Source organism: Cyanistes caeruleus, chromosome 1 (assembly GCF_971803275.1).
Source record: "Cyanistes caeruleus chromosome 1, bCyaCae1.hap1.1, whole genome shotgun sequence".
NCBI classification, from domain to species: Eukaryota; Metazoa; Chordata; class Aves; order Passeriformes; family Paridae; genus Cyanistes; species Cyanistes caeruleus.
The window spans coordinates 20,384,150-20,396,790 of NC_141701.1; the positions used below are offsets into that span (position 1 = coordinate 20,384,150).

Sequence of the window (12,641 nt, forward strand, 5' to 3'; positions counted from 1 at the left end):
GTAGAAATGTAACCAAACATGCAGAAAAGCTGTGGTAAATACAACTCTTTTCACTCTATTTAAATTTAACAAATAATGGTACTTAATCTTTTGGTGCTCAGATGCAATCAGGAGCTTTTATTTATAGAATGGTATATAGATTATTCAAATATTTCTGATTGTAATTATCAGTAAGTTGAAGGCCCTAAAATAAACACTTCACTGTGGTCAAATGAATTCAGTCTTCTGACTTATTATCTTGTACAATCAGACTAATTTTTAATTAGACTTTTACAAAAATATGAATATATTTTTTGTGCATTTTCTTTATAATCTACAAGGTCTGAAAATGGTCAGAGGGCAAGTTTTGACATACAAAACATAGAGGAAAAGTAAAGTATTTTATAAATACAAAAGACAATCCACATCTCACAAAACATAAAATGAATTTTAAGAATTGGGTAATAAGTAAAAAGTAATTTTTAGGAGTAAAGTAAAAGAGTTTTTCATATTATTATAATCAAGCTTAAGTAGTTTCATTTATTCATGGCTTTTATTATAATAGTGTTACAAAACAATGATAAAAATTACTTCAGGCTGAAATCCATCTTATCAGATCTAAGCCAAAGAACAAGTTATTTTTCATTACATGATATATGAGTTTAGTCAATTTAAGTAGCACTGAGTAGCTCTAATAAAGTAAGGGTATTCTGAGTTCAAAGTAGCTATCACTCAGGCTGTAAAACATTTCCCATTTTTAGTTTATAAGATGCAAGTGAAATGCAAAGCAAGAGAAATTAAAAATTGCTACTAATTTTCTTATATATTAGTATGAATTACACTTTCTTTAATTGAAACACATCTAAGCTTATAACCAATGTTGAACCTAAATATCCTGAGTTTTGATAGTTTATTATTATACAAAGTAGATAGGTAATACAGTAATATGACATATTGAGACAAATACAGACAAAATGACAAGACCTATACTGACTGCAGAGGACACTGTTCATTCTCTTTGTGCTTACATAAAAGAGAGAGAAGATTTTCCTACCCCACAATTGAAACTTACTGGACTCCAGCTGTGCATGTGTGCTGTCAGGTATTCTGGGAATGTCTCTGAAATCAGGAAAATTAAGACAAGCTGATCCTTTATCTAACAAGCATATTTAAATTTCAGTTACACTATAACACTTCCCAATCCACCGTGGAATGCCTCAGGAATGGCTCATGATATGCTGGCTGTCTTCAGCCACTGGGATGATTATTTGTTATCCAGTATAAAAAATTTCAGTGTCAAATTAAATCCTACAGAACAGATTTGGTGGATGCAGGGGACAGGCTGCACAGTCACAAATAAAATAACTCAGTAAATAAAAGAACAATCTCAGTGTTAGTGGTAGACTAAAAGTGTGAGTAGTAGATTTTACGATAATGTTGTACATCAATTAAATTTACTGGACCCTCACTCAAACATACTTGACTGCCAATCATGGCTATCCCAGTATATTCTTTACTATCCTTGAGCCACAAATTTAACCAATTTAAGTCAGCCAATTTAATCTTTGGTTTTCCATAACTAAATAAAATGTTCATTTGGCAAAATTGCATTCTTTCCTACATAAGACATGTTGCAACACCTGCATTAAATTGTGTGCAGAGCCATGAAATTTCAAAGCACTCAATCACATCCCCCCAGGCAAAGGAACATATTCTTCCTCTGAGGGGCAAACATTACTGTATGCTAATAAAAACTATCAATATGCTAATAATTTCAGAGCTATATGAGCAAAACCAAGATGAAGAGCTTCAGTTCTGAATCCCAATAATACTAATATTTACAATTGTGTAGTGTGTTTCAGTGCAGTTGGTTTCTCCAAGGCCACAGCCAGTCCTGGGGGGTGGCCATGGTGAGGAGAGGCTGGGGCTGCACCATGCTGGCTCCTTGGGTGCCTCTGTGATAACATATTTAATAAAGGATGAAACCGCTGTGCAGCAGCTGGGAGTGAAAACAATGAGAATAAAAAGCCATGAGGAAAATGCTGTTGTATACACCAAGGTCAGGGAAGAAGGTGGATGAGGAGGACTGGCTGCAACTCCCTTTCCCCATGCCATGGACTGCTTGATGGAGAGGGAGACAGAAAAAACAGGAAAAAATGAGTGGATTTGAGCCTGGGAAGAAGAGAGGTAAGGGTAAGGATGCTTCAATTTTGGTTTCATTTCTCACTATTCTTCTCTAGTTAATTTCTAACAAATTAATCTTCCTCAAGCTTGTTTTGCCCACGATGGTTACTGCTGAGGAGTCCATAAGCTTTTTTATCTTATTTCCTCCTGCAGCCGTTCTGAGGAGGGGAGAGAGCAAGTCTTTGGGGCTCAGTCAAGGTCAACCCATCACAAAGGTAAATGAAAAGGAAGGGGAAATGAAAAATGTTCTACTGTCTCATACAATTAGAGTCAGTATGACTCTAATTGTATTTCCTTAGAACTTATTTCCTTTAGAAAAGGTTTTCCAGAGTATCTTTAGTATATATTTTCCAAACATTCTTCAAGACTCACTAGAAAGACAGCTCACTAAGCAGACTGAGGAATCTTTCCAAGTGAGTTGAAGCACAGTATCCAATAACTGAAATAAATCAGAAGGCATGAAACTGCTCTAAGTGCCCACGACAGACAGTAAAAAAATCTCTGTTGTTAGTACCCAAAACTTGTGAGAAACTCACAAGCACTAGCGAAGAAGCAAATATTTAAGTTTGCATATTTGATATAAGGAGAATTTATAACAGGATCCAATACTCGCCTAGTAATTGACTCAAAAGTATACTGTTGAGCTAAACTCATAAATACAAAACCTTTCTTCTACCATGTGAGTCTGAAAAGAAAACCTTGAAAAAAAGATATATAATATATAAACCATTCTAAACATCATGAGTACGAGTTTTCTATAGACAGCTGAAAAAATAAACTTGAGAGCTTTGAACCATACCATTTATGATCCTAAAGCATACAGATCCCCATATTTCATGGTACTGTGAATAGTATTTCTAACAAGGAGCTCTCATGGAGATAAACAGATGGAGGAGAAGTAAAATTAGTTTCATAAAGACTTTGCATAATAAGATATGTTCCACTGCAAACAGGTTGCATAGAGTAACTATTAAAGACAGTGCATTATTTCTTCAAAATTCAAAAGTGAAAAAAACATTAAAATAACATGCATTTTAAGTTATCTATTTCTGAGAATTAGAAGGCAGAAAATAGCTAAGTTCCTGTGTATAAGTGACAGCCAGCTCACACTGATTAGCAACTCGGCCATCAATTTTTATTTTAAGTTGTAAAAAGTGGTACATTGCATTACAAACTGTTATGTTTTGTTTTGTTGGGATTTTTTTAGAATGGCTTTCAATTTTATCTGCCTTGTCAGCTTAGCTTTTCGTCTTCAGTTTTCATAGCACTCAGCCCATAATAAACAGAAAAACTAATAATTATTTATTGAATTTTGGTTTTGTTCTCAGAACATCAGGATGTGACAACAGGTTCTCAGCTAAGTTAATTGCTGGTAACTGAAGATTTCTTGCACAATTTGAAGCGTTGCCATGAAACCATCAAGAAATTCTCCTTATAAATAATAAGATTTATCTCGATGCAAAAGCAAAATCCTTCAACTGGGCATCGATAATCCTTATAAAAAAATGTTACTTCTGATATCTAGAAAATAAAAACTTTCAAATATTGTACATACACTGAAACTTTATTTTCCAGAGCAGAACAAAATCCTATGAAGTTATGGTTCCTTGGACAAGCATAGGCTATTAATTTTTATTGTCTATTTGATTATGAACTGGAATCTTCTAAACAGAAAAAAGTAATATAGTCTTTTCAGTTCATCAGCTCCAACCTCATGAAAAACATTTCTGACATTATGCAGTTAATACTAAACTCCAAAGAGTTACACACACCTAACCAGAATCTAAAACCTCCCAATTTTACAAGTAAGTAAGTGTTCATCACTGAGACTCTTTTACATCTACTGCAAAATCACTCTGGGAATCAAACACACTGAACTCTTTTATCCGTGATCTAGCTCAGTTCTTCAGACAATGAGGCAAGTGGTTAATACAGGAAAAGGCATCTTGAGAGCCCACACCACCTTGTTTAAGGAATTATGAATGAGCTGCTCGAGTGACAGCAACATAACAGAAGACATGATGATAAGGAAGCTGAACAAGAGACAGCAAATATAAAAGCACATGAAATAATACAAGAGATTTTACACAATGAAGAGAATGCAGAAAGATTTAAAAAGTGTGTATTTTCAAGACATGAGTGATTTGTTCCTTGAAACTTTTGCTATAAACTTCTGTCTGAGAGATACTAGGAAAGATCTGTGTATGAATTTAATTTGAGACCTTTTCTGAGACAAGTAATGTAGTCTGTCCCTTAGCATTACCATTATACCCACACCTCACAAGTTATGCAAAGTTTTTAATGGTAGGAAAGATGATACAATCTTTACCCTAAAGGAGTTGCAATTCCATATGTATGCAGGAGATTACCTCTCATCTCACTGACAACAGAAAGTTTTTTGTTGTTGTTGTTGTTATCAAGTTTGTTTAAAATTGCCATACCAAATTAAGTTCCTACACCTTAAGTTCCTGATCAATACAATAAGTTCCTGTTATAGCTGAAACTTCATCCTCACTGAAATGTCATTCTCAGATTATATTGTTCCAGACTTTTTCAGTATTTCTTAATTTTTAGTCATGTTTTCTTATATTAAGGTGCATCTTATGCAAAATAAAGGGAAAAATATATTTATTAAAACGTAATTATAGAATCCTAAAACAGTCCAGTTTGGAAGCGACCTTGAAAGATCATCTGGTCCAACCTAACATGGAAAAGGGAATCTAGATGACGTTACCTATCACCCTGCCCAGTTGTGTCCTGTATATCACAATAAATTCTGGGGGAAAAAAAGAAAATACTTAATAATTGTAAATATCTTCAAAATCGGTGATAATCATTCCCCTCTTCATAACCCTGATGTGAGCATATATGGAACTTCCATTGGAGAATTAAAAACATGATGCATATGGCTTTAGGGTGTAGGAACTTGGAAGAAAAAGAACAGGTGAAGAAGGGGAAGTACTCCCAGTCCAATACAACAAAGCAACTACTGCTATGCAAGAAAAAATTAAGTTTAGACATTGAGAGGTAGGTTTGAAGGTTAATAAAAATGGGCAATGTACAGAGCCAAAGAAAAAGTCCCACACAGTTCTAACCATTCAGATGTGTTCTGTATTAGATAACAAAGAATAATTTAATAGTTCAATAGATTAAGAAGATTTGAATGTGGATTTGAGACTTTCCAAAGCATATTGATTTTTTTCATTAGCATACTATATTTCACACAAAATTCTACATTGCAGACTTTCAATAAATTGAGTTCATCATCAGTTCATAGACCAAATATGAGCTCATAATTTTATGTATGTACTACAGAAAATAGGAATGGAGAAATAAAAATCAACAGTCAAGAATTACAAGCAATATAAGCACAGTTTCAGAGCCAATATAGGCTCTCTCACCAACTGAAAAGCCAGGGAAGGGAACCTATTTTTAACCATAATAGCAGATGATACATGAGTCTTCGAGAATACATAATTTCACACCAGCTCTTTTTACTCACTGGCATGATCTATCATTTTAGATACACTTTTGGTTTACAGAATATTACATAAGATTTTCTGTTTACAATGTTAATGAATGTTTGATATACTACATCCTAAAAGTGAACAATTTTATCATATTTAATATAAAAAACATATGAAGTTACTTACCCTATTGGTCTTGAAACTACTAGCTCTACTTGTGGCTCAGGTTTGGATTCTAAAATAATATTATACACCTCCTCAAAGGTGGCTCCTTGTAGTATCCTTCCATTCCATTCTAAGACTTCATCACCTGTAAGTCAATAACACTCTGCTTAGGAAGTTTGCCGTCAACAGCACTTACAATAACAATTTAAGCCATTCTACTGTCAGGTTTTTGGATTGTGAAACTTGTATTATAGAACAAGTTTGGAGGCCTGCATGCAGGAAAATCCTGAGTATTAAAGGTTTTGTGCAGCTCAGCTTCAAATATCTAAGGTTCTGTGAAACAATAATGTGATCAGTAGGACCCCTATTGAGTTAGATACTGCTCTTACTCACTTTGGCAGCTGTGGCTTACAGAAATCCCAATATGCTCTTTAAAAAATTCATATCTAAAACATCAGAGCTCATCAACTTACTGTTTTGGAGATTCATGTACTTTTACAAGCATAGTATCTGCAGTTCAGACAGTTCTTAAGTTAATAGCTAATATTTCTTGAACATTCTCCAGTCTATCAATCTATGGTTGGCATTTAGCACCAGAAGGAGCTGCCTAGCCAAGGTGGCTCTGCTCATACATTTGTAATTGCTTGGTTTGCTCTGAACAAAATCTACACCACAAAATGACTGGGGAGGACATTAACAGACTATTACTTTGAACACAAAAATGAGTAAAAATCTTAAAATATTTTTTGAACAACATGAGAATATATATTTCACAAAAGCAACCATCTAGTAACAGCGTCATGTTGAATTCCGCAGTATTTCATCGCATCTATTTAATACAATTTCACATGGAATTGAACTTGCTCACTTGTTATCACCTTCAGAAAAGCAACTCAGCAGTAGAGATCTATAGCAGATACATACCTGGTCTAAGATGCCCCACTGTATCAGCTAAGCTTCCTTTTTTAACTTTGGTGATAAATGCGCAGAGTCGACCTGATTCAGTCATCTTTCCTCCTACTACCTGTTTCAAATAGGAAGTATTTTCATAGTATGAAAATTACTTTAAATTATTTAAGTGTTCTGGAAATAGAAGAATTAAGCTTTTTCTTTGGGTTTTATGTACTCCAGGTAATACATACACACTTGAAAAAAGCACCATAGAAGTTTGGCTATAACAGTTTGTTTTTGTAGCTATTTTGGCAATTTGTACAATTGAAAAACAATAGAATAGAGAATCCTAAATCTTTGAATTAACAAATAAATATATGTATAGTAATTTATATTATAAATTACTATCCAAAACTATATAGGGTATTGGTCATTAGACTGCCCACTTCACTATTTATTTAACTGGAAAAAGATATATTAATATAACAGAACTCAGGTTGCTCACACTAAGCAATGAAATTCCCTTTGGCTTGGAAAGTCACATGAAAACACTTGTCACACTGAAAATTTTTCTACAGGGAACTTAAACAGGTTTGACCTTAATATTTATCTTAGAATCAGACTTACATGTCAGAAACAGTCAAAACTTAATAATCTTCAGATTCTTAAGGTTTCTTAACAGTCTTCATACTGGGATTTAAAATTTGAAATACTAAATCCAGTTTAATTTACTTTCAATATATAAATACTTGAAAATTCAGGCAAGGGATAACTGTTGGAAATGACTCTTTTTACTCTATTGAGAGTAAAAAGTAGTTACTCTTTAATCTGAACTATTAATGAATTTCACTCAAGAGTTCATCTTTATAAGATTTTAGAAATTTTAACATAGATGTTTAAACAAAAAGTGCTTCCTAATGGCACTGTTAATCTCTTCTCTTGCATTTTCTGACAAACAGACAAAAATAAACATATAAAACTTGATGTTCAACTGGCTTCTCCATTGACTTAAAAGAAAATAATTTATTAATTAAATAAAAATTTTAAATATTTCCAAAACTTGTTAGTATATGTAATACAAAACTACACTGATTTAATCCTTATTCATAGGGTGTGACTATAACTTCATCTGTATACCTGAGGTGAAGTAAGCGTCATGCTAAATAGAGAATGGAAAATTTAAACTTCTTAATAATGTCTCACTGCAAGGATTTGGAATGAAAATAAATACATGTTTGCTTCTTTCACTGTTCACAGTTTGTTCTCATGCTTGTCCTAGTATTTCTGGAACTGCAAATAATAATAATACCACACAAAATTGAGATCAATATAGGAGATAGAAATAATTCATAATGTGTTTAAAGAGCACTGCATCATGAAAAAGAGGTTAATACATTAAAAAAAAATTGTGAGAAAAACCAATAATATTAAACTATTTTACATTCAGTGTTTTTTAAAATGTGGCAAATCAATCAGAGGAGAAAAAAATTCAAAAATATGAAGTTCCATTGGCATACTCTGATCTGGACTAAAATGTCGTTAACTCACAGATGTCCCCCAGGTCCTCAAGAGAGATAATTTGTTTTTCCCTTTTCTTCTCTTTCTTGGGGAATAGAGGTTATACCATGGTGCAAAGCTCCATACTGAAGGAGACAGACTGGACTTGGCTTGCCTAGCAAGGGTGCAATTAGTACTTTTCTAAGAAGACATTCTCAGAAAACTTGTGAAAACATGTCTAGTCTTTCAGAAAAATACAATTTTCAGTTCTGCCAAGGACACTGCAAAATTACTCTAGGTAAACAACTATAAAATATCTATATTGTAATTTTGAGAATGATAAGGCATTATCAATATTGGTATGCATACACTATATAATATGAGAATACTTTAGTTGTAAAAGTAGCTAGTTTAACTGAGAGTTGTTAATTTCAAAAATTGTTCATCACCAACCTTCAATCCAAGCATTGCTCCTGAATCTCTAGGCACACTTCCATCTTTTAGTCGTTTATTTAACAAAATCCGACCAATGAGACGATCTCCATCTTTGGATGGTTGCCAAGTCACTGGATGCTATGGAAATGATGTTAATGGAAAATACAGTGAATAGTATTTTAATGAAAAATATTTCAGTAATACTTTTCATTTGCTGATATATTTTAAAAATGCTATGAAAGTATTATGATTACACTCATATTTAATGTAAAAAATGACAGAAAACTTTGCTGGAAAATATTTATTTGGACATATCATTTATCAAAATGGATGTCTAATATTTAATAACATTATCTATTTTACTGAGTCCAATTTTTAAACATCTAGAATGATCTTTCAATCTTGATTTGACAGATATAGACAACTACACATAATTATCTAAACACAATGAGAATCACATCTGAGTACTGAGAAAAACAGCTAAAATTCTACTATAAGAGTAATACTGGAAAAGAAGTTTAGCTCAAACTGAAAGTTTGATATAAGAAATGTCTTATTTTTCCACTACTTCAAACATTTCAATTTTTATCCAAGACCAACAAGTATTTTTAGTGTTTTATTTTCTCTCAGTAGTAGTAGATAAAAAATACTATTAGAAATATATTCATTACTTCATTTTCATATTATTTTTCTTTCTTGTCATTATTAATTCACATATGAAGCACAGTTACAGTGGGCATTATTATTCCATCACTATACATGGGCACAGTTATACTTGTCTATTGGCCTAATTAATGAATTGTAAAGATTTTCTTTTGTGTAATCATAGTACTTTTTCACGGAAAAATATTATTTCATGCTCTATTTCATGCAAAATTAGCAAGCACAGATAAATCTACTCCCATTACAACTAATAACTCTAAAAAGATTTATCATAATCTCCACCAAACAGAAAGCAAAAATAAAAAATACCAAAGCAGATGGCAAAGCCTTTGATTCTGCACAGTACTGCACAAAAATTGCATGGCAACAAAACAAATGAACAACCATGACAGTGAAAGGGAAAAAAGAAAAACAACTTTTCTGTGCAGAGAGACCCAATTTTCTCCCTTTTTCACCTGGGGTTTAAACTATTAATTTAATTTCAGCCCCAGGAGTTTGGAAATAGTAAATCAAATAAGCCAATTGGTAGAATCCTTATTGTTAATTACTTTGTTCTTCAAGGTAATATGATATTCTAATTTGCAACCATAAGAACAACATTCCTTTATGCCTCTCTTTTTTTTTTTTTTCCTTAGGCTGCCAAACAGTAATAGCTGCAAGCATGCAAAGACTTTTCATTTGTTTTTCTTTTCTGCACCTTAAGAAATGCTATATTGTCTCTAGAAACACCCTATCTTTTATTTTATGCACTATTTTAATGAGTGACAGAGAGCAAACAAAGACCAAATGAGCAGGTTAAAATGCAGGCTCAGTAATCTCAGTACCTTCTCACTATGGCTATGTTCCTCGTTTAGAGTTGTGCTACTACACGTATCTACCCCAGAGTCTTTTATCTGAGGCTCAGACCATTCCAAGTCCTCTTCCAAAGAGTGGCCACCAAAGCACACCATTTTCTTTTGCCTCTCGGATAAGGTGTTAGAATCCGACAAAACTGCCTGCTCCCTAGTTTTTCTTTTTCCCCTTTGACTGTCCCCTATAGGTGTGGGATAAAAAAAGGATACAAAAAAGAAAACATGCAAAGGTGTAAATAAAACCAAGGAAATGTAAAATGATAAAGGAAACTAAATGGTAAGGCTCCACATGTCTCACCAAAGACATTGGGGATGCCTCACTGCTATGCCAAGACGTATGGTCCAACCAGTTGTAATCCATGTCTCCTGCGAGAATCAGACAGACAAGATAGTGCAGTAAAGGAAAGGTGAAAGAAAGGACAAACAAAGATACAGTAAAATTGTAAAGACTTCTGATTATCCTATCTGATTCATAACCTCTTCCAGCAGGACTTGCAAAGGGCTTCCAAGAAAAAGTCAAGGCTCCAACAACAGAGTACATGGAATATGAAAAACAGTGAGGAAGGAGTTACATTTGTGTGTGTCTATTTGTGCATAAAATTATGTACAGTGCAAAGCATCACTGTGCCAGATTTATTAACTGTCCCTATAAAATTATTTACAGTAAATTAAATGAAAAGACAAATTGTATTTCTAACAGAATATCCAGAAGGGAAAGCATTTGAATACAAATGTCTTAAGGAACATATTTCTTTGCTTTTCTAACACAAATTAGTATTTATTCTAATCACACCAATAAAATACTTAAAACCATGGCACTCTGTATTCACTTTGCAGTAGATGATATTTTAAGGAAGGTTAAATGAAAAAAAATCTAGAAACTATATTGAGAATAAAAAACATATTACCTTTTTTTGTCTGCTGGTTAAATACAAAGATGAATTCTAGTAAGTACAGGAACCCCACAAACAGGAGTGTTTATGAGTGTTTATATGTTTTTGACAAAACATATAAATATTTCACAGAGTCAGAATTTAACCTCCATGGCAGACACATGGTAGAAAGAAAGGTTTGAAAAACAGTTTAGAAAGATATCTAAATTAATGCTGCTGTCCAAAGAATTGGGAAATGACTAATGCATTTTAATAAAACATTCTCTTTTATGTAGGTACTTTAAACTGTAAATTATGTCCACACATTCTGCACTATTACATTTCTCCCATTTTTCTTCTCTCCCCATTGCTACTACATGTTACATAAAAAATATTTTGTAACTGCATGCTACATAATATTTTTATATTACTGTATGCATGAAACAAATGTTTCATTTTCTATCAAATTTGACCAAACTAAAGCAAAGTAGCTCAGAGTTTTTTCTCTTCAGAGTCTATTTCTGTTACTTCAGATCCTGCCTTAACATTGCTCGGCCTATTCTTCTGGAATTATATCAGTAGGGTGGTGAGATTAACTAACACTTGTTAGTTACAACTAACAACTTAGCACTTGTCTAGAAAACTTTAAAGAGAGGATGTGAAGATACAGCCCCATAAAACTACAAAAAACTAATAGATGCTTTACTTCAGTAAAACATTCTCCTTAGAGAGACATCACAGAATTAACTAAATTGGAAGATCCCTTTGAGATCATTAAGTCCAACCTAGTGTATTGTATATGTACAATGAGAAATACTCATTGTATTTTTTCACTTGTTTCCTCCTAAAATAGAGACTTGCATATGCTGTATGGAAAAGAAAAAAAGTCTAGTCTCATTTTCATTTTAGAGAAGGAAATATTCAAAATACAAAGGCTTTGTTTTCAAAAAGATACTTTGAATTCAGTTCCTTACACATCGCAGAAATCTTGCAGCATATTAAATAGCCTTTTCTTTCATAAAAACTGTGATAAAGGAACTTGATAAAATTATTTTGAGGCCTCAATTAATTCCTATTTTCTAAATAATAAATAGGCTGTAAATCTATTAACAATGTTTCTTGACTCTTGAAAGGAAGGTAACATTTCAAAATGGGAAATTCTTACCAAAACTGCTTTGCCATGAATGTTAACATCTTGCCTGTATTACAGATAAAAGTGTGGCTATCCTGCTAAAAGGGAAAGAAATACTCTTTTGAAAGCTAGTAACATTTTGCTGAAAGTACTTCTGCAATGGAATTTCCAGTGCTACTTTTGCCTCCAGACATTGCTTCAAGTGGTACTGAGTGAAATCAGTTAGTTCATGAGGATCTAGCCCTTACTCATAAATACACATTTAGAGATATCCAAAAGAGAGCAAAAATTTCAGCCTATATTTTTTCTGGTTTACAGATTTCCTTTAAGCATTGGTCCCAGGCTCATCTGCTGAGTAGCTGGTTTCTGCTTACTCCAAGTCCTCTTACCCATTTATTACTGTATGGTGCAGCCACAAACTGATCAAATGATGAGCCCTGGAACTAGAGCTGCACAGATGAGCACCTGCAAAATTGAGCCTGTTATCTGATAAAAGCACTCCCTC

At 33.2% G+C, this 12,641-nt stretch overlaps 1 protein-coding gene across 50 annotated transcripts in view; it reads right to left on the minus strand.

The window, feature by feature from the left end:
- Positions 1 to 12,641, minus strand: part of RIMS2 (regulating synaptic membrane exocytosis 2) — a 447,314-nt gene that overhangs the window by 204,246 nt on the left and 230,427 nt on the right. For 36 of the 50 annotated variants that reach the window (XM_086881253.1, XM_086881261.1, XM_086881272.1 and 33 more), the window contains 5 exons: positions 10,106 to 10,314; positions 8,637 to 8,756; positions 6,720 to 6,819; positions 5,817 to 5,940; positions 1,052 to 1,098 (listed from right to left, as the gene is read on the minus strand). In XM_086881253.1, coding sequence (XP_086737379.1) covers positions 1,052 to 1,098; positions 5,817 to 5,940; positions 6,720 to 6,819; positions 8,637 to 8,756; positions 10,106 to 10,314 — 600 coding nt within the window. Of the gene's footprint in view, positions 1 to 1,051; positions 1,099 to 5,816; positions 5,941 to 6,719; positions 6,820 to 8,636; positions 8,757 to 10,105; positions 10,315 to 10,430; positions 10,499 to 12,641 lie in introns of all 50 variants that reach the window. The other 14 variants (XM_086881141.1, XM_086881159.1, XM_086881235.1 and 11 more) reach the window with 1 other exon arrangement.